This window comes from Oncorhynchus gorbuscha, linkage group LG02, assembly GCF_021184085.1.
Source record: "Oncorhynchus gorbuscha isolate QuinsamMale2020 ecotype Even-year linkage group LG02, OgorEven_v1.0, whole genome shotgun sequence".
Lineage (NCBI taxonomy): Eukaryota > Metazoa > Chordata > Actinopteri > Salmoniformes > Salmonidae > Oncorhynchus > Oncorhynchus gorbuscha.
This window is the reverse complement of record NC_060174.1, coordinates 56,104,977-56,127,328: the sequence shown is the minus strand read 5'-3', so window position 1 is coordinate 56,127,328 and position 22,352 is coordinate 56,104,977. Positions and strand designations below refer to the sequence as shown.

Genomic DNA, 22,352 nt, shown 5'->3' with positions numbered 1-22,352 from the left:
TGATCCAGGATGAAGGAAGTTAACATTGGTTTGCAAAACTACTTCTAGCAATGACTGCTAGCTCGCAGATACCCATAGACTTCCAGTCATTGTGCTGATGCTTGTCAGCAACTTCCTTCAAACTGCACCCCAGACTCTGGGGAAGTAGATAAAGGACCTCATTGCCAAAATCCAGAAGTATCCCTTTAACTGGTTTGTTTCCCTGTCTGTCCTGGAGATGGGTTATGGCTCCAGAGCACTGCAACAGTTACAGCTGTACTACGAGGGTCAGTTCCCCTACATGGATGAGAACGCACAGACCGCTAACAGCCAGATCACCTCTGTCACCAGCGAGGTAATGCCTCACTCACACAAACGCCTGAACACTTGCACACTCACCGACAGGAAAAACAATCCCCTGAACATACACATTCCATGAGTACAAATCACATCCACAGGGAGAAAAGTCACCCAGACTCCGGTCTTTTGTTGTCACTCACATTGACTCCAAAGAGCAGCATTGAGCAGAGTTGATTGTTTTCACTCTGTTGGAGGTGCTTTGCTAACAGTGTTGTTAATATATAGGCGGTGAGCCTCCTAGAAGAAGTGTTGCACCCTAGGAAGGACCTCCCTCCTCTGCTTCTAAAGCTGAGTGAGAGGAGGGCTGAGAGACTAGAATACCTGGGAGTATCCTATGGCCTCACACCTCCGCTGCTCAAGTAAGTATTATTTACCATAGATTTTATATACATAATTGGTGTTTACTGACACTGGGAAACTCTGCATTTGGCTTCATCATCACCTCTGTTTTTTTCCCAAGTATTAATCTGTCTTTTTCTTTGTTACCGCACAGGTTTTGGAAGAAAGCTGGTTTTGTTCCTGTCTATTTGCGGCAAACCCCTGTAAGTGGAAAATATCTACTATTCACAATTTACTACTTTACATCATTGTGCTGAAATTGAATGCAGTTGGAGTATTGCTTATTGTAATGCTTGGTTTTGTCTTTTGACCCATGGTGTGGCGTTATCATTCCCAGAACGACCTGACGGGGGAGCACTCGTTGGTGATGTTGAAGGAGCTCAACACAATGGAGGCTCCTGAACAGGGCCAGTGGCTGTCTGCCTTCTGGAAAGGTGAGGCTTGTGTGTGCTGTGTTCTGTCTCTTAGTGGAAAATAAAGTATCATCTGATGTTCTACTCTATTCTCCCTCTGCATTGCAACTCACCTTGTCTTTGTTTCTTCCAGATTTCCGTCGGCGCTTCCTGTCTCTGCTCTCCTACCAGTTCAGCAGCTTCTCTCCCAGTATGGCCCTCAACATCCTGCAGAACAAGAGCACCACCAAGACGGATGCCAGCTCCGGTAAGTTCCCCTTCACTCCCTCCTTCCCTCCCCACCAGTCAAAAATCTGACCACCACTGTCCCTGTGGTAATCTAACTAGACCAAAATGGGTCTCCCCACCTGTTGATAGTCTGCCAGTACTATTGGATGATTTGGGCTACAGATGAGCGGTTTTCAATGTCTCACCTGCTTTTTCTCCCCAGCCCTGAGCAGTTCTGAGCTGTCTGGTCAGTTCAGCCCCTATGATCTGAAGCGTCTGGAGATGTACTCTAGGAACATGGTGGACTACCACCTCATCATGGACCTCATCCCTGCCGTGGCACGCATGTACTTCCTCAAACAGCTGGGAGACGTGACCCTGTCCGCCGCACAGTGTGTGAGTAGGACGTTATGTGTGCACACACAGACATGCGCATACACTCTCGTCTATCCCCCTCCTTTTTTTTACTAGTCTCTAACTCCGTCTGTTCATCTCCAGGCTCTGTTGCTAGGTGTGGGGCTGCAGCATAAATCAGTGGACCAGCTGGAGAAGGAGATTGACCTTCCCAGCTCTCAGCTCATGGGACTGTTCAACCGCCTCATCAGGAAAGTAGTGCAGGTGAGAAAACACATTTAGTACCCATGAGGGGAAATGTAATTAACATTTAAAATGTTTTATTTCTTACTCTACCATTCTATCCACCCTGCCTAGCTATAAGTAGCGAACCAAAAAACCTTTAGTTCCTAGAAAATGTATTGTATGATGAAATGTCCTAAAGTTTGTACGAGTAAATGTCTCATACTTACTGTGTCTCAGACAATGACAGCTAGGTGATTCATTATTACCTGTTTAGTTATTTTCACCATGTTTGTGTGCTGTTTTAGTTCTTCAACAGAATCCAGGAGAAGGCCATTGAGGCAGAGATGGTTGTATCTAAAGACATCTCCATGGAGCCCACGGTCAAAACCCTCAATGATGATCTAGTATGGAACTCTCCTCCGTTTTATGAATGGCATGACAACGAAAGGATAGATAGACCATAATATTCAATGGTGCAGTGAGTATATGAATGCAACAGATTAAATATTTGTTTTTTCTCCCCAGGATGAGGCAGCCAAAGAGTTCCAGGAGAAACACAAACAGGACATGGAGAAGGTCAAGGAGATGGACCTGCAACAGTACCTGATCCGAGGAGACGACGAGGAATGGGACCAGGTGTTGAAGAAAGCAGGACAGGCGGCTGTTGTCAGCATAAAGAGGTAAGAGGAGAAACATCTAGAATCCTTGCTATAACAATGTAATATGCTACCTTCGTCTCGGTCTGGACAGGTATAACCAGTGAGTTAGTAGAATTACATCATATTGCTTACACCTTACAGATCTGCAAACATAAAAGGGTTAGGGCTATGGGGAAGGGCTAAGATATTTCATTGTTTTTATGGTGCGGCTTCCCATATGAATATGTTTGCATGCGCTACTGTGAATCGCTTTGTTATAAAAGCATTTTCTAAATGGCATTTATTATTATGGCTCATCATGTAACAATGTCTGTTCTCCAACAGTGACAAGAAGAGGAAGTATGAGCAGCCGAGGCCAGACAAAAACGAGGGAGGAGATACACGACACGGCAAACTGAAGAAGGCGAAGAAGGGAGGAGGCAAGGAGAAGAACAAGTTTGAAAAGAGGCCGTTATAGTGTAAATTATAGTTGTTTTTATATTCGCTTAAAGATTTTATTAGAAATGTAGTTTTTTTTTTCACATCCACTTTACTAAGTTTCATAACATTTAATTTAGTTTTTATATAATTTAGTTCGTCTTATGGACAGAAATAATCCTTTGCATGGAAGGCTGGGAGACGGGTTGTATAGTGTTTGTTTTTTTGGGATGTCACTTCTTGTCACTGGGGCAGCAATGCACAAACTGCTGGGTCGGGTCTTAGTTTAGGTTTAAAGGTAGATTCAGCGAGATCCCCAAAGTAAACCATGGTAATGGGTCAATTTCCGCAACAATCAGGAGGGCTTGAAGCGTGAGGCTTCTCCGCTGTATTGTTCCCGTAGTTACCCGTGCGCATGCCGCAGATACTCAGGTCAACTGTGAGAGCAGTCTTGCATCATGCTCATCTGAATGTGGACGTTCGTCAGCCGCCTTTGCATTTCGGGGTTGAAGTTGTCCGACTTGCACCGAATTGTTGATTGCATGAACTTTACAAAAATCATGGAGTTTTGACTGCAAGTTTATGCAGTTTTCCTGTAGTCGCCGCCGTGTTTTTGTTTGACCAATTTGCCAATAGAGAGATTAAATATATACATTATATTCCCCAAAATGTTTTATTTAAGGCTCTCATTAATTGATTGTACAATGTGTACTCATACTCTGTGTGATTATGGGGGTTCAAAATGTGTTAATCTCGACATTATAAAAAAGCCTTTTATAAACACTGCAATGTTGATCAAACCTTGCTGTTGGAAAACCACATTAGTGTCTGACTTTAGGCTGTCCCAGATGCACCTCCCCGTCTATTGTCGGTTGCTTCTGCCTCACCACGCAAACACACCCATCATATCTGCGGTGCTGCTCGATCACGCTGAATCTACTTTTATAATTTAAAGTCAGTCTAAATATGACCTGCCCAGATCCAGACACTTTAGAAAAGAACAAAACATTAACACCCCATTAGATATTTTCCCCAAAAACAAACTGAACATAATTCATAATGGTTTTTATTTGTTTAAAATTGGTTTAATTCGTTTTTTCATTTATTTTAATTTACTATAACAACCTTAGTGTACAGCAGTAGGACTGTGCTTTGACCAATGGCAGTGTCACCTTTCTCTGTGCCTAGCCCTGTACCCAAGGGTTAGAGTACCATCCATAGTGAAAATGAGACTCTATTAGACTTTATGTACCCACCACCTGAGGATAGGAGACAGCATACAGTGGTGACGGTTCCACCCATAGAAATAGAATAATTATTTGCTATGGTTCCACCACCTGCCTTTTCCTGTACCTACTGTAACCGGCTCATTTAATCCAGTACCAACAATATGGAGTTGCTTACATTCAGATGAGTTGGAGTCTGCAAGGGTCAACATACTTAAAGATGATTCATTGAATGATGAGCATACGTTTGACTTTTTGTATAATTTGACCATTGTCACCTAGCCTCGATCTTCAGTGAATGGAAAACGTGCCTGCTGTCTGTTCTAGTATTTGTTTGCGGAGAATGAGTTTCACATTGAAAGTAAAGTAACCTACCTTTCTACTTACTGGGAGACACGTACAAATAACTTAATAAAAGCAGCATGATGTATGTTTTATTGATGAACTACTTTACTAATTTTAAATGACTCATGGTCCCTCATTCTTCAGCTATTCTGAGAAGCACATGCTGGAATCACTAATCTACATCTCATTACTACTCAAATGGTCAAGATTGGTGATTCTGATCCCATAGATGTCAAGCAGTGCGTTCTGTCTGTCATAACTGGAACAGCGTTGGCCGTAGCTCCAGCCACTTCTGGTGTAGATGCTGCTGTAGGTCTGGGGCGAAGGTGCAGTCTATCGCCTTCTGGGACAGAGTCCACATGTCCTCCTGACTGAGGTTGAAGGTAGAGGCGGCCAACTGGTACTCCTGAGACAGGTCTGTGCAGAACACCCCCTTGTCGTCTGTCTGAAAACAAGAGCACCACAAGATAAGTGTGCAAATCTGACTTGCAAGTAAAACAAGTGTCGAATTAATAGTTAAACGTTTGTGTCAGACACATTTCGGGAAAACACTTACACAGATCACACTAGGGTGTCCCATTTGGTACCAGTACAGGAAGTGATGTTGAGAATAGGATGACACTGTCTGACCTTTGACATTAGAGGTTAGGCATAGTTCTGTGAGGAAAGGTTTAGGAAAAATACAGTATGAGAGCTTGGATAGAGGCAACATTAGCTACAACAAGATCAACACTAAACAGTTTCTATATCCTTCAGCCTTGATTGTTTAAAATATAATTTAGATCAACAACAAAAAAATCAAGCTTTATAGAAGACAGGTTGATTATGGACAATAAATACCCCTTTTTAGAGCAATCACTTGACTGTTCAGGTCAGGAAGGACATACTATTCTTACCCAGAGGTATGTTATGCTTCCGCACTTTATCAACCAGGCTTTGTGACCCACCCACTTCAGGGTGTAAGAAAGTCCCATGACCAATCCTGTCAGGTGGAATGTTTAGCAGCAGCTCTGATTCGTCTGCCTGAGATGGCACCTGGAACATTGCATTTGTCAAAACATTACATCATTTGGAATTGCTTGAATCAGTTAAGTTCTGATGCTACCTACCTCTGACAGGTGTAGAGAGAGTTTTAGTCCACAGTTCTTGGCTTTTTGCAAGGCCGGAAGGAGATCTCTGCCATGGCCCACCTTGGAAATAAACATTTTACATTTCAGTAAGCTCCTATCCAGAGTTACTTAGAATCAGTGCATTTATGACATCTTGAGAAACGTGTCAACCATAAGCAAGCAAGGCACTGATCCACTACTGACCGTAGGATCTCCACTGAGGTCCAGCCCCACCACCAGACCACCGGTAGACAGCATGAAGTCCTCTGCCAGTTTAACGGTCTCCATAGCAACCTCAGCCCCATTCCTACGGTCAACAGCTACCAGGAACCTTAATGGGGGAAAATGTTATGTTAAGGTATCAATGTTTTAATTGTAACTTACTATAGCTATTACCATACCAATATTTACATTTGAGTCATTTAGCATTCGCTCTTATCCAGATAATGAATACATTTTCATACTTTTTTGTACTGGTCCCCTGTGGGAATCAAACCCACAACCCGAATAATGCAAGCGCCATGCTCTTAACAGCCACACGAGGCTGTCCTTGATTGTTTGGAAACAGCACTTCAGCATTCATAAGTAAAGCAAGCATTACAAATGCATTGAAAACATACCATTCATAAGTAAAGCAAGCATTACAAATGGATTGAAAACATACCTGACTTCAATGTCAACTCCCTCATTTTTACATTGACGGATGGCCTCGATGACCGTTTCCACATACCTTCTCTTTGTCATTCCTGAATTATACAAAACAAATGTAAGCGAAGCCCTGCATATAAGCGATCCAATCCAGTGTGTCTAGCTTGTGGCCTTGCCTGTGTTCTTCTCCTTTCGTGGGGTACTTCTCAGTTCTAGATATTTTACTCCATCAGCTGCAAACTCCCTGATGACATCTTTGGCAACCTAGAAACAAGGACATATTTTTTTCCATGGTGTTCAATGCTAGATTGGCTCCAGGCTCCATCGAGTCAATAGTGTTAGGTTTATGGGTGAGATTGTTTAAGTTAATGAAGCTGCAAATAAGTGACCATAGACAATGTGTAATTTACCATAAGAATGTCCTCCTCTGTATCTACTAACTGATGGATGACTTTGAAGACCTGGAAACACCTGGAGAGACAAGATGACTGGTTGTTGTGACCGTAAAATTACAGGACATCATTGTCCATAAAATTACTTTTTATTTGTATTAAAATGTCAGCTGGTATATACCCAACTTGATACATTTCTGAATGTAAAGGTGTAAATAAATTGTTAAATTCCTGCATAAAATGAAGAATACGCCAACTCCTGGCACATTAGTGTGCTTACATTTGTCTAATGCATTCAGTGGTAAGGGTATGGAATTCTGGGTAATCCACAGCAGATCTATGGAAAATTGTTGTGGGCGCGTTAAGAATTGAATGCCCTGGGATAAAAACTGACATTAAGTTGTCGTAATTCACATTTGTATCATACTGATGACATATCAACTACTGTTGATTTGGTGTCAAATTAGACATTTTACAGGGCTCCAGACTAACGTTCTCCCCTGGTGGCACTTGTGCCACAAACCTTTTCAGTTGGTGCACCAGCCCATGAAACATGAAAAAATAGGACATGACACATTTTGTCATGGGGTGCAGAGTAAATTATTGCAGTTTTAAAACCAATTTCCTAGAATTCTACACATTTTACCATGTTTTATGTGAGATCATGAGATATTTGAGTGGGCTAAAAAACCTTTGCTAAAAAACATTAGCTGACATGGGCTAGTTGATCTGGACATTTCTGCCAAGTTATAAATAGCTCTCTAAACGTTGCAATGACTGACATGACGAGGTAAACTGATGATGCACTGCCCCTCGAACATCCCACCGTTACTCTAGAGAGTAATTGATATGCTAGAGAATGTCTTGCTGCCTGACCCAGCTCAGTCTCACTCAGGGAAAATGTCTGCTAGTAAACTACCCAAGATTGAAGGCCTAAATGCCACACCATGCTCTGTGTGCCATGATGCTACTCTGCCGTGAGAACAGGCGGTGTTTCAGGTGTCATTCAGCTGACCATTCAAGGTGAAACTGCCCGGGAGATGAAGAGAACCACGACTCCGTTGGAGCAGAGCAATGAACTGGTCTGTGCTCAGGAGAGGACAGTGCAGATCATCAGTGGGCCTCCCATCACCACCATTGATGATTATGGAAGATCGTGAGTCACTATACCAGCTTGACAACAAACAGTATCCCAGACCACAAAACTATCGTTTTTCAAGGGACACAGGGAATTCAGAGGACTGGCAGTTTATTCTACACACCGGTCTCTGTCAAATAGCCCTACCCTAAAGTGGATCAATGGCATGCACTCTGAGTGACCGATCAAGTCTGTTACAATCCAGTCATTCCATGAAAAGATATTTGGCTGATGATGTTGTCATTGATGGCTGTGGTGGTCATCAAGTCACCCCTAAAGCAATGTATGACCTTGACGTATCATTCCTGCACTTGTTGTGCCAGGTCAAGCTGATGAGATGATACTAGGGAGCAACGCCATAAAGAAATGGACAGTTACGGGAGACTCGTGTCCTTGGCTGACAATAGTTAAAGTGATGAACAATGTCAGTTTATGTCAGTTCTTTCCAAGTCAGAGAGGTTGAGATGTGAGTAGGTACAGTCAAGCTCAAGCAAAGGTGACATTACAGCCACAGAGTGAACATCTTGTTGTGATGAGAACTTCACAAGCCTACGGTGTGCTACCTTGATGACCCAATGGTCTTTGCCCCTACTGAGCAGCTTGCTCTTGAGTGCCTCCAGATGGTGTCCTCTGTCAACACACAACCTGAATCAGCTTCAGAAGATCTGTCAAGTTTCATGGTCATATCTGTGAATATGGTGTGCAAACAGATCTCAAAGCACACTGTATTACAATCAAGATATCTGATATGGCTTTGAAATAGGAAGAGTGTGAAATTTGGCATCGGCCATCGCGAGTGCACCAGGCCTCATTGCATACATGTCTGCTAGCAGTACATGTTATATTTAGAATTAGTGATCTAGCTAATGTGTTGAGTTTTTCACTTACACAGATGATGAATTAGCACCAATTGAATTAAGCCTATATACACTGCTCAAAAAATAAACGGAACACTTAAACAACACAATGTAACTCCAAGTCAATCACACTTCTGTGAAATCAAACTGTCCACTTAGGAAGCAACACTGATTGACAATACATTTCACATGCTGTTGTACAAATGGAATAGACAACAGGTGGAAATTATAGGCAATTAGCAAGACACCCCCAATAAAGCAGTGGTTCTCCGGGTGGTGACCACAGACCACTTCTCAGTTCCTATGCTTCCTGGCTGATGTTTTGGTCACTTTTGAATGCTGGCGGTGCTTTCACTCTAGTGGTAGCATGAGACGGAGTCTACAACCCACACAAGTGGCTCAGGTAGTGCAGCTCATCCAGGATGGCGAGCTGTGCCAAGAAGGTTTGCTGTGTCTGTCAGCATAGTGTCCAGAGCATGGAGGCGCTACCAGGAGACAGGCCAGTACTTCAGGAGACGTGGATGAGGCCGTAGGAGGGCAACAACCCAGCAGCAGGACCGCTACCTCTGCCTTTGTGCAAGGAGGAGCAGGAGGAGCACTGCCAGAGCCCTGCAAAATGACCTCCAGCAGGCCACAAATGTGCATGTGTCTGCTCAAACGGTCAGAAATAGACTCCATGAGGGTGGTATGAGGGCCCGACGTCCACAGGTGGGGGTTGTGCTTACAGCCCAACACCTTGCAGGACGTTTGGCATTTGCCAGAGAACACCAAGATCGCCAAAATTGCCACTGGCGCCCTGTGCTCTTCACAGATGAAAATAGGTTCACGCTGAGCACATGTGACAGACGTGACAGAGTCTGGAGAAGCCGTGGAGAACGTTCTGCTGCCTGCAACATCCTCCAGCATGACCTGTTTGGCGGTGGTTCAGTCATGGGGTGGCATTTCTTTGGGGGGCCGCACAGCCCTCCATGTGCTCGCCAGAGGTAGCCTGACTGCCATTAGGTACCGAGATGAGATCCTCAGACCCCTTGTGAGACCATATGCTGGTGCGGTTGGCCCTGGGTTCCTCCTAATGCAAAACAACCTCATGTGGCTGGAGTGTGTCAGCAGTTCCTGCAAGAAGAAGGTATTGATGCTATGGACTGGCCCGTCCGTTCCCCAGACCTGAATCCAATTGAGCACATCTGGGACATCATGTCTCGCTCCATCCACCAACGCCACAGACTGTCCAGGAGTTGGCGGATGCTTTAGTCCAGGTCTGGGAGGAGATCCCTCAGGAGACCATCCGCCACCTCATCAGGAGCATGCCCAGGCATGGTAGGGAGGTCATACAGGCAGGTGGAGGCCACACACACTACTGACCCTCATTTTGACTTGTTTTAAGGACATTACATCAAAGTTGGATCAGCCTGTAGTGTGGTTTTCCACTTTAATTATGAGTGTGACTCCAAATCCAGACCTCCATGGGTTCATAAATTTGATTTCCATTGATAATTTGTGTGATTTTGTTGTCAGCACATTCAACTATGTAAAGAAAAAAGTATTTAATAAGAATATTTCATTCATTCAGATCTAGGATGTGTTATTTTAGTGTTCCCTTTATTGTTTTGAGCAGTGTATAATATCATTGCAGTCGCACCAGTGCCACCAGGGGAAAATGTAAGTCTGGAGCCCTGCTATGATGGAATAACACTTTCAAAAGAAAATCCAAGTTTAGCCACTGGCTAAAGCGAGGACACTTCACAGCCTGAGCTAACAATAACAAACTAACATACAATACCAGTCAAAAGTTTGGACACACCTACTCATTCAAGGGTTTTTCTTTATTTTGACTATTTTCGACATTGTAGAATAATAGTGCAGATATAAAAACTATGAAATAACACATGGAATCATGTAGTAACCAAACAAAGTGTTGTTTTATAAGTAGCCACCCTTTGCCTTGATGGCAGCTTTGCACACTCTTGGCATTCTCTCAACCAGCTTCATGAGGAATTATTTTCTCTTGAAAGAGTTCCCACATAGGCTGAGCACTTGTTCGCTGCTTTTCCTTCACTCTGCGGTACAACTCATCCCAAACCATCTCAATTGGGTTGAGGTCGGGTGACTGTGGAGGTCAGGTCATCTGATGCAGCACTCCATCACTCTCCTTCTTGGTCAAATAGCCCTTACACAGCATGGAGGTGTGTTTTGGGTTATTTTCCTTTTGAAAAACAAATGATAGTCCCACTAAACGCAAACCAGATGGGATGGTGTATCACTGCAGAATGCTGTGGTAGTCATAATGGCTGTGCCTTGAATTCTAAGAACATCACAGACTGTGTTACCAGCAAAGCACCCCCACACAATCACACCTCCTGCATGCTTCACTGTGGGAACCACACATGCGGAGCTCATCCGTTCACCTACTCTGCATGTCACAAAGACACAGCGGTTGGAACCAAAAATAATGTCCATTGCTCATGTTTCTTGGCCCAAGCAAGTCTCTTTCTTATTAGTGTACTTTAGTAGTGGTTTCTTTGCAGCAATTTGACCACGAAGGCCTGATTCACGCAGTCTCCTCTGAACAGTTGATATTGAGATGTGTCTGTTACTTAAACTCTGTGAAACATTCATTTGGTCTGCAATTTCTGAGGCTGGTAACTAATGAACTTATCTTCTAGGTTAACTCTGGGTCTTCCTTTCCTGTGGCGGTCCTCATGAGAGACAGTGTTATCACAGCGCTTGATGGTTTTTGCGACTGCACACATTTTCCAGATTGACTGACCTTCATGTCTTAAAGTAATGATCATCTGTCATTTCTCTTTGAGCTGTTCTTGCCATAATATGGATTTGGTCTTTTACCAAATAGGGCTATCCTCTGTATACCACGCCTACCTTGGCACAACACAACTGATTGGCTCAAACGCATTAAGATGGAAATAAATTCACAAATTAACTTTAAACAAGGCACACCTGTTGAAATTGAAATGCCTTCCATATGACAACCTCATGAAGCTGGTTGAGAGTATGCCAAGAGGGTGCATAGTTGTCATCAAGGCAAAGGGTGGCTACTTGAAGAATCTCAAATATAAAATATATTTTGATTTAACACTTTTTTGGTTACTTCATGACCTTGGGGTCGGTTGTATTCTTTGTCCGGACCAGAGACCAAAGCTGTGGAGGAACACATAGGAGTCTCTGGCCACTGGGGCCGTCCGTCCATCTGCATCTCCTGCCGGCACAGGGTTTTTCTTTGTGGAGAAGAAAGACAAGACCCTGCGTCTGTGCATTGACTACACTAGACTTAACGACATTATGGTTAAAAATCGTTACCCCCTACACCTCTCCTCTCCTAGGCGTTTGAAATTCTCCAGGGGGCTACCATGTTTTCAAAGTTAGACCTTCGGAATGTCTACCACATGTTTTGATACGTGGGGCGGATGAGTGGAAGACAGCCTTCAACACAGCCAGTGGACATTATGAGTACCAGGTCATGCCATTTGGACTCAAACACCCCCACTGTTTTCCAGGCTTTGGTCAACGATGTGCTCCGGGACATGCTAAACCGTTTTGTATTCGTTTACCTTGACGACATCCTGTTTTTTTCCCGATCTGCCCAAGAACATGTACTTCATGTCAGAAAGGTTATTCAGTGCCTCCTGGAAAACCAATTGTTTGTGAAAGCAGAGAAGTGTGAGTTCCACTGCTCTACTATCACCTTTCTGGGATATGTCATTGCTGAGGGCAATGTTCAGATGGATCCTGGAATGGTGAAAGCAGTGGTGAATTGACCTCAACCAATGTCCAAGGTGCAGTTGCAATGGTTTCTTGGTTTTGCTAACTTCAACCGTCGTTTCATTCGGGATTACAGCATCCTGGCGGACCGCCTCTCGGCACGCACCTCTCCCAAGGTACCGTTCAAATGTTCTCCAGCTGTCGACAAAGTCTTTGTGGACCTGAAGCATCGGTTCACATCGGTTCTTCATCCATCCAGACCCCTCGTGTCAATTTGTGATGGAAGTTGATGCTTCGGATGTTGGAGAGGGGCCATCCTGTCCCAGGGACCTGCCCAGGACCAAAAGCTTCATCCCTATGCAGTCCTGTCTCATCGTCTCAATCCTGCAGAGAGAAACTACGATGTAGGCAACCCAGAACTCCTGGTGGTTAAGATGGCATTGGAAGAGTGGAGGCACTGGCTGGAAGGAGCAGAACAGCCATTCTTGGCCTGGACCGACCATAAAAACGTGGAATATCCCCATACAGCCAAGCACCTCAACTCCAGGTGGGCCCTATTGTTTACCAGATTCAACGTCACCATTTCCTACCGTCCAGGGTATAAAAAAAAGTGAAGTCTGACACTCTCTCCCGCCTATACAGTTCCTCTGCCACACCCTCAACCTCCAAAACATTCTTCCTACGTCATGCCTCACTGCCACTGTGGATTAGGTATTGAGAACCTGGTTTGCGAGGTGCAACGCTCCCAGCTTGGACCCGAAGGAGGTCCAGCTAACAGGCTGTTTGTCCCTAACCCAGTCTGGTCCCGGGTCCTGGAATGAGCTCATTCCTCCAGGCTGACCTGTCATCCAGGGTCCCATTGTACACTAGCCTTCCTCCGACAACGTTTATGGTGGCCTACAATGGTTCCTGACGTCTCTGCCTTCGTCACCGCATGCACTGTGTGTGCTCAGAACAAGACTACATGGCAAGGTCCTTCTGGCCTCCTTCAGCTACTACCAGTCCCTCATCGTCCCTGGTCTCATATATCTCTGGGCTCCCTCCGTCTGAGAGCAACACTGTCATTCTGGCGGTAGTTGATCGGTTCTCCAAGGCCGCCCATTTCATCCTTCTGCCCAACCCCAACTACCTTCTGCCAAGGAGACGGCCCAGCTTATGGTGCAGCATGTCTTCCGGATCCATGGACTCCCAGTAGACACGGTCTCCGATCGGGTACTCAGTTCTGGAAGGCATTCTGCACCCTTATTGGGTCGTCGGCTAGCCTGTCATCCAGATTCCATCCCCAAACCAACGGTCAGTCGGAGAGAGCCAACCAAGATCTGGAAACCACCTTGAGATGCCTGGTATCAACCAACCCCACTACCTGGAGCTGTCAACTGGTCTGGGTGGAGTATGCACACCCTTCCCTGTTCTGCCACGGGACTCTCCACTTTCGAGTGCTCCATGGAGTATCAGCCTCCACTCTTCCTGGAACAAGAGCAGGTCAGCGTACCCTTGGCCCAGATGTTTGTCCGCTGCTGTCAACATACCTGGAGAAGAGTCAGGGCGGCTATTCTCAAGACCAACTCCAGGTATCTTCGACAAGCAGACCGTCGCCGAACCCCAGCTCCTCGCTACCGCATTGGGCAGAGGGTATGGCTTTCCACTCAGGACTTGCCTCTGCGGGTAGAGTCCCGTAAACTGTCTCCCCGGTTTATTCATCCTTTTCCCATCTCCAGAGTCCTGAGTCCTGTGTACCCTCCGTATCCACTCTACTTTCCATGTGTCCAGTATTAAGCCTGTGTCTCACTGTCCGTTGTCTTCTGTTTCCAGGCCCATCCCTCCCCCCTGGGTAATCAATGGCCAGCCAGCGCATACGATGACATACCTCCTGAGGGTTCGACCACGGGGCAGGGGTTTCCAGTACCTGGTTGACTGGGAGGGTTATGGCCCGGAGGAGAGGTGCTGGGTTCCTGCTAAAGACATCTTGGACCTGGCCCTCATCGCCGATTTCCACAGCTGACACCCCGGTCAGCCAGGTATGCACCCAGGTATGGGGGGGGGGGTACTGTCATGCCCTGATCTGTTTCACCTGTCCCTGTGATTGTCTCCACCCCCTCTAGGTGTCGCTTATTTTTCCCAGTGTATTTATTCCGGTGTCTCCTGTCTCTCTGTGCCAGTTCGTCCTTTCGCCTGTTCACGACCATTCTCTTGTCTACTCGTTTTTGATTAATAAACATTGTAAGACTCCAACCATCTGCCTCCGGTGTCTGCATCTGGGTCTCGCCTGGTGTCATGTGAACAACGTTGGATGGCCAAGCTTTGACATGAAGTATGTTCCTAATACTAAGAATGTAATATCCAACCCATTGAGCAGAGAGCATTTCGTCCACTCATGTATCAGCCATCGCCTTGTGGCAGAGCCTTCTGTCTCTCCTAGATCAAGTCAACGGAGTAATAAATAGAACTGTACAAGACACCTTCAGAGTCAGCAACAACTGCCAAGCCGTGTTGAGCCCACCAGATGAAGTGTCAATTCAAAAGGACCCTGTTGAGGGCACCTCACCTTCATCACATGGTTTCGTCACCTGTCAAAAACTCTGCTGTCTTGGATGCACACTGCACTGATTGCCTGAGTCAAGCACTGGGAACAGGGGCATCCATCCCTCAGCTACAGCAGGAAGACCACACCACTATTCTACCTCAGAGTAAGGAAGTCTCTAGAGTGTGCTGTTCTATCCTGCCGGTGCAGTGTATATCCCGCTAGCTGAATATCCATGTCGTCATTCAGCCACGATTCCGTGAAACATAGGATATTACAGTTTATGATGTCCCGTTGGTAGGATATTCGTGATCGTACCTTGTCTAATTTATTGTCCAATGATTGCACGTTGGCGAGTAATATTAACGGTAACGGCAGCTTTCCTACTCGCCTTCTGCGAGTCCGGACGAGGCATCCGGCTCTTCGTCCCTTGCGTCGCTTCCTTTGGCAAATAATTGGGATGTCTGCCCTGTGGGGTGTTTGGAGAATATCGTGTGAGTCCTGCTTGTTGTTGAAAAAAGCTTTGTCTAATCCGAGGTGAGTGATCGTTGTCCTATATCCAGAAGCTCCTTTCTGCTGTAAGATACGGTTGCAGAAACATTATGTACAAAATTATTTACAAATATCGCAAAAAGAAAGACATAATAACACAATTGGTTTAGGAGACTGTAAAACGGCGTCCATCTTGTATACAGGTACAATAACATCTGTTAACCATGTGTTTGTGACCAATAAAAGTTGGATTGAGCAGACATTCCCATATATTTTCGATAGCTGCATATTTGACACAAATCCATTTAAATTCATAATATATATAATTTTGAAAATGTAAATACATTTTAAATGACCGAATCTAAGAATCTCATTTCCATGTGGGTTTTATGCCAGCAAAGCTTCCTCTTTACAATATCTTTAGGAGTGCTGTTAATATCCATTTAATGATTGAACATTCATCTATACTGTGTCCCATCATTGTAGCTTGGTAATAAAATAACTATCCATCCACTAGTCCTTCATGTGCTGGGGTACGGGACCGAGAGATCACATGAGCACATACAAACTCATTTCATGTTGGGGCTAGTGTAGGCTGGTTTTTGTTTTGTCCTTTTAATTAAGACCTAGACAACCAGGTTAGCAGAGTTCCTTACTAATCAGTAACCTTAATTCAAATCAAGTACAAGGGAGGAGCGAAAACACGCAGACACTCTGCCCTCTGTGGAATGAGTTGGACAAGTGCCATACATTATATTGTATGACAAGTTCCATACAATGCACTATGAAACAAACCATTCTGTAATACGTACTCATCCAGTGTCCTCCGCTGACCACTGCGAATAGCAGTCATGCCGTGTTCGTTGTTGAGATGTGGCTTTCGAGCCATGAGTTTCTCGATGGTTGAAAAGCTGACAGAGCCATTGAGATGGGCATGAAGCTCCTGGGTAGAGAAGAGAGGATGGCATGCAAGAAGTTAGAGTACAAACCTGTTGGACTGAAATACAGTTGAAGTCGGAAGTTTACATACACTTAGGTTAGAGACATTAAAACTTGTTTTTCAACCACTCCACAAATTTGTTGTTAACAAACTATAATTTTAGCAAGTCGGTTAGGACATCTACTTTGTGCATGACAAGTAATTTTTCCAACAATTGTTTACAGACAGATTATTTCACTGTATCACAATTCCAGTGGGTCAGAAGTTTACATACACTAAGTTGACTGTGCAGCTTGGAAAATTCCAGAAAATTATGTCATGGCTTTAGAATCTTCTGATAGGCTAATTGACATAATTTGAGCCAATTGTAGGTGTACCTGTGGATGTATTTCAAGGCCTACCATCAAACTCAGTGCCTCTTTGCTTGACATCATGGGAAAATCAAAAGAAATCAGCCAAGACCTCAGAAAAAAATTGTAGACCTGCACAAGTCTGATCCATCCTTGGGAGCAATTTCCAAACGCCACGTTCATCTGTACAAAAACAATAGTATGCAAGTATAAACACCATGGGACCACCAGGAAGGAGATGTGTTCTGTCTCCTATAGATGAACGTACTTTGGTGTGAAAAGTGCAAATCAATCCCAGAAACACAGCAAAGGACCTTGTGATGCTGGAGGAAACAGGTACAAAAGTATCTATATCCACAGTAAAACAAGTCCTATATCGACATAACCTGAAAGGCCACTCAGCAAGGAAAAACCCACTGCTCAAAAACCGCCACGAAAAAGCCAGACTACGGTTTGCAACTGCACATGGGGACAAAGATCGTACTTTTTGGAGACCCGTCCTCTGGTCTGATGAATCAAAAATAGAACTGTTTGGCCATAATAACCATCGTTATGTTTGGGGGAAAAAGGGAGAAGCTTGCAAGCTGAAGAACACCATCCTAACCATGAAGCACGGGGGTGGCAGCATCATGTTGTGGGGGTGCTTTGCTGCAGGAGGGACTGGTGCACTTCACAAAATAGATGGCAACATGAGGCAAGAAAATTGTGGATATATTGAAGCAACATCTCAAGACATCAGTCAGGAAGTTAAAGCTTGGTTGCAAATGGGTCTTCCAAATGGACAATGACCCCAAGCAGACATCCACAGTTGTGGCAAAATGGCTTAAGGACAACAAAGTTAATGTATTGGAGTGGCCATCACAAAGCCCTGACCTCAATCCTATGTAAAAATTTGTGGGCAGAACTGAAAAAGCATGTGTGAGCAAGAAGGCCTTACAAACCTGACTCCGTTACACCAGCTCTGTCAGGAAGAATGGGCCAAAATTCACCCAATGTATTGTGGGAAGCTTGTGGAAGGCTACCAGAAACATTTGACCCAAGTTAAACAATGTAAAGGCAATGCTACCAAATACTAATTGAATGTATTTAAACTTCTGACCCACTGGGAATGTGATGAAAGAAATAAAAGCTGAAATAAATCATTCTCTCTACTATTATTCTGACATTTCACATTCTTAAAAGAAAGTGGTGATCCTTACTGGCCCAAGACAGGACCTTTTTACTAGGATTAAATGTCAGGAATTGTGAAAAACTGAGTTTAAATGTATTTGGCTAACGTGTATGTAAACATCTGACTTTAACTCTATGTATAAACTGCACTCCACACTATTCTACGATATCTTAGTCACTTTTACATATTGCATCGTCCATTTCATATGTATATACTGTATTGTATTCTATACTACTCCACTGACTGTTAAACAGCCATCTCCAGCACATCAGAGGCTGCTGCCTATATACATAGATTAGGAATCACTGGCCACTTTAAGGAAATTAAACAAATCAAATCAAATCAAATTTTATTTGTCACATACACATGGTTAGCAGATGTTAATGCGAGTGTAGCGAAATGCTTGTGCTTCTAGTTCCGACAATGCAGTGATAACCAACAAGTAATCTAACTAACAATTCCAAAACTACTGTCTTATACACAGTGTAAGGGGATAAGGAACATGTACATAAGGATATATGAATGAGTGATGGTACAGAGCAGCATACAGTAGATGGTATCGAGTACAGTATATACATATGAGATGAGTGTGTAGACAAAGTAAACAAAGTGGCATAGTTAAAGTGGCTAGTGATACATGTGTTACATAAGGATGCAGTCGATGATGTAGAGTACAGTATATACATATGCATATGAGATGAATAATGTAGGGTAAGTAACATTATTACATTACATTTACATTTAAGTCATTTAGCATAAGGTAGCATTGTTTAAAGTGGCTAGTGATATATTTACATCATTTCCCATCAATTCCCATTATTAAAATGGCTGGAGTTGGGTCAGTGTCAATGACAGTGTGTTGGCAGCAGCCACTCAGTGTTAGTGGTGGCTGTTTAACAGTCTGATGGCCTTGAGATAGAAGCTGTTTTTCAGTCTCTCGGTCCCAGCTTTGATGCACCTGTACTGACCTCGCCTTCTGGATGATAGCGGGGTGAACAGGCAGTGGTTCGGGTGGTTGATGTCCTTGATGATCTTTATGGCCTTCCTGTAACAACGGGTGGTGTAGGTGTCCTGGAGGGCAGGTAGTTTGCCCCCGGTGATGCGTTGTGCAGTCCTCACTACCCTCTGGAGAGCCTTACGGTTGAGGGCGGAGCAGTTGCCGTACCAGGCGGTGATACAGCCCGCCAGGATGCTCTCGATTGTGCATCTGTAGAAGTTTGTGAGTGCTTTTGGTGACAAGCCAAATTTCTTCAGCCTCCTGAGGTTGAATAGGCGCTGCTGCGCCTTCTTCACGACGCTGTCAGTGTGAGTGGACCAATTCAGTTTGTCTGTGATGTGTATGCCGAGGAACTTAAAACTAGCTACCCTCTCCACTACTGTTCCATCGATGTGGATAGGGGGGTGTTCCCTCTGCTGTTTCCTGAAGTCCACAATCATCTCCTTAGTTTTGTTGACGTTGAGTGTGAGGTTATTTTCCTGACACCACACTCCGAGGGCCCTCACCTCCTCCCTGTAGGCCGTCTCGTCGTTGTTGGTAATCAAGCCTACCACTGTTGTGTCGTCCGCAAACTTGATGATTGAGTTGGAGGCGTGCGTGGCCACGCAGTCGTGGGTGAACAGGGAGTACAGGAGAGGGCTCAGAACGCACCCTTGTGGGGGCCCAGTGTTGAGGATCAGCGGGGTGGAGATGTTGTTGCCTACCCTCACCACCTGGGGGCGGCCCGTCAGGAAGTCCAGTACCCAGTTGCACAGGGCGGGGTCGAGACCCAGGGTCTCGAGCTTGATGACGAGCTTGGAGGGTACTATGGTGTTGAATGCCGAGCTGTAGTCGATGAACAGCATTCTCACATAGGTATTCCTCTTGTCCAGGTGGGTTAGGGCAGTGTGCAGTGTGGTTGAGATTGCATCGTCTGTGGACCTATTTGGGCGGTAAGCAAATTGGAGTGGGTCTAGGGTGTCAGGTAGGGTGGAGGTGATATGGTCCTTGACTAGTCTCTCAAAGCACTTCATGATGACGGAAGTGAGTGCTACGGGGCGGTAGTCGTTTAGCTCAGTTACCTTAGCTTTCTTGGGAACAGGAACAATGGTGGCCCTCTTGAAGCATGTGGGAACAGCAGACTGGTATAGGGATTGATTGAATATGTCCGTAAACACACCGGCCAGCTGGTCTGCGCATGCTCTGAGGGCGCGGCTGGGGATGCCGTCTGGGCCTGCAGCCTTGCGAGGGTTAACACGTTTAAATGTCTTACTCACCTTGGCTGCAGTGAAGGAGAGACCGCATGTTTCCGTTGCAGGCCGTGTCAGTGGCACTGTATTGTCCTCAAAGCGGGCAATGCAATCCGTATCTTGCATTTACTCATCTCACTCATATGTATAAACTGTACTCTATACTATTCTAAGGTATCTTAGTCACTTTAATTGTGTGTAAATATTGCATCACCCATCTCATATGTATATACTGTATTCTATACTATGCCACTGTATTTTAGTCCAATGCTGCTCTGACATATATGTATATATATTCTTAATCCATTCCTTACATATATTTCTGTGAATTTTGGGTATATGTTGTGAAACTGTTAGATATTATTTGTTAGATATTACTGCACTGTTGGAGCTAGAAGCACAAGCATTTCACTTCACCTGCAATAACATCTGCTAAACATGTGTATGTGACCAATACATGTGATCATTTTTTCCAGTTTTGCCCAAAGGAATGTTGTTAGTGTCCGCCTCCTTTTCAAAAAAGGAACAGTGGCCAGAGTAAGAAGCCACAGACATAACAATGAGCCAAATATGAATGTGAAGCATCCGGTTGGCGTTTCACTCACTACCAAATATGGTGATGGAGGAAGCCCAGTGGCTGGCAGTGGGAGAAGATTAAATTAGATTGATTTTGGCCGACATTCTGCTAATTTTCTCATTGTACGGAACATCTTCATACAGTTTCCTGTTTCTAAAACTAGAATCTGTAACAAAAAAAGTGGACTGTGTTTTGTAGACTTTACCCTTTGAATAAAAGTTTTTTTTTAATTGTTTAGAAAGAGTGCAAAGGCGATTTGAGTTACTGCACACCCGCACATCAAAGTAGGCGTTCCTTAACGGAAATATGCAAATAAATGCTAGAATGCACCGATAGGATCTCACCAGCTCATGCTTGGCTCTGCCCACCTTGCTTGCTCTGCCTACTATGATTTGCTCCTCTTGGAAGACAGGCTCTAGTCTCGGGTTAGTTATAAAACTATTTGACGAAGCACCGCCCAAAACACAAATTGTAGTCTTTTAGAGACTGGAAAAAAATGTGTTTATTTGTATATTTAGCAATGAATCCACCGATAGGAGGCTGAACGTTTAACTCAGCTTCTCCAAGCCTGCTAACGTCAGCTAGCTAACATGGCTGTTTAAACTTCTAAAATCAACTTAATCAACTTAAAAATCGAATATATTGTAATGAAACTGCAGAGAGCATGTATCGAACCCTCGACCTTCGAGCCCGAGGTCCGGCGCGCTAATGACTGTGCCGCAAAAGCAAGCTCATCATGCGGCAGAGTCCGCGCTTATAAACCAAAGGTCGTTACAATATTGTACACGGTTACTTACCACTTTTGGCAGCTGACGGTAGAATAAATCAACCTCCTCCATTCTAATTGTTTTATTCAGAAATATATTTACTCAATGATCTATGAACCTGTGCGATCCTCACTTTCTTTCTGGTTGCTTCCTTTGTTTTCAGTGTTTATTTAATCGTCGCACCACTAAGTTGCAACAGTGAAACAATCCCCTCTTTTTCCTTCTCGTTCCTATTCTTCTTCCTCTTGTATAATATTATGGCGGTCCGCAAACAAACGTTAAGGGTGCATGCCGCCACATACTGTACTGGAGCGTGTAGTCAATCACAGTGCACAGACGAAATTAATAAAGAAACAAACATTTAAGAGAAACTAAAACCTATCGAATCCTGTACTACTACTAATTTTAAAGAGTCCTAACTTTAACAATCCCTTCCAACCTCTGTAACCCTACACAATCTTTCCATCTCTTCCACATATCGGTACTTACAACAATACACATGCTTCACTGTTTCATCAACATGCAATCCATGCAAAAAAAAACATTTTCATGCTTGCCAACCATATATAATGACGAGTTCAATTAACAATGTCCTATATGCAACCAAGCAAACACCCATCTTCCTTCCTAATCTGAACCTTGAATCTTGGTCTACCAACCTTTCTTTGGAGGGCAAATAAATGCCAGCACTTGGGCTCGCAGTCCACCTCTTCTGCCACACATCTATCATAATGGCTTTAATCGTACATTTGGCCTCACCTCTACCAAATGGAGCAGGAATATCAATTATATCTCGTTTTAAAGCCCTTTTGGCTACCCAGTCTACTATTTCACTCCCGAGTAGGCAGGGACCCAGCAGAATCTCACTACTACAACCAGTCTTTCGATTCTCCATAATAACATTAATGCCTCATATAGATAGG

General features: G+C 44.3%; 2 protein-coding genes across 4 annotated transcripts in view; one reads left to right on the top strand and one right to left on the bottom strand.

Moving 5' to 3' along the window:
* Positions 1-4,609, top strand: part of nat10 (N-acetyltransferase 10) — a 38,507-nt gene extending 33,898 nt beyond the window's left edge. The window contains exons 18-27 of the mRNA XM_046313773.1: positions 218-334; positions 565-698; positions 833-881; positions 1,016-1,112; positions 1,225-1,338; positions 1,522-1,694; positions 1,797-1,916; positions 2,183-2,281; positions 2,403-2,557; positions 2,861-4,609. Coding sequence (XP_046169729.1) covers positions 218-334; positions 565-698; positions 833-881; positions 1,016-1,112; positions 1,225-1,338; positions 1,522-1,694; positions 1,797-1,916; positions 2,183-2,281; positions 2,403-2,557; positions 2,861-2,993 — 1,191 coding nt within the window. The 3' untranslated portion in view covers positions 2,994-4,609. The remainder of the gene's footprint in view (positions 1-217; positions 335-564; positions 699-832; positions 882-1,015; positions 1,113-1,224; positions 1,339-1,521; positions 1,695-1,796; positions 1,917-2,182; positions 2,282-2,402; positions 2,558-2,860) is intronic.
* Positions 4,004-21,664, bottom strand: adal (adenosine deaminase-like). Of its 3 annotated transcripts, none has more exons than XM_046313802.1 (10): positions 21,460-21,664; positions 16,211-16,341; positions 6,692-6,752; positions 6,458-6,545; positions 6,298-6,379; positions 5,838-5,964; positions 5,634-5,714; positions 5,421-5,547; positions 5,081-5,181; positions 4,004-4,969 (listed from the first exon to the last, which is right to left on the bottom strand). In XM_046313802.1, the coding sequence occupies exons 1-10, from the start codon at positions 21,499-21,501 to the stop codon at positions 4,778-4,780; spliced, it is 1,032 nt and encodes a 343-aa protein (XP_046169758.1). In that variant the 5' UTR covers positions 21,502-21,664; the 3' UTR covers positions 4,004-4,777. The 3 variants fall into 3 exon arrangements, with proteins under 3 accessions (XP_046169758.1, XP_046169740.1, XP_046169748.1); XM_046313784.1 differs by having other exon boundaries at positions 5,421-5,559; positions 21,460-21,662; XM_046313792.1 differs by lacking the exon at positions 21,460-21,664 and adding an exon at positions 16,740-16,794 and having other exon boundaries at positions 5,421-5,559.
* Positions 21,665-22,352: the final 688 nt, after the last annotated feature.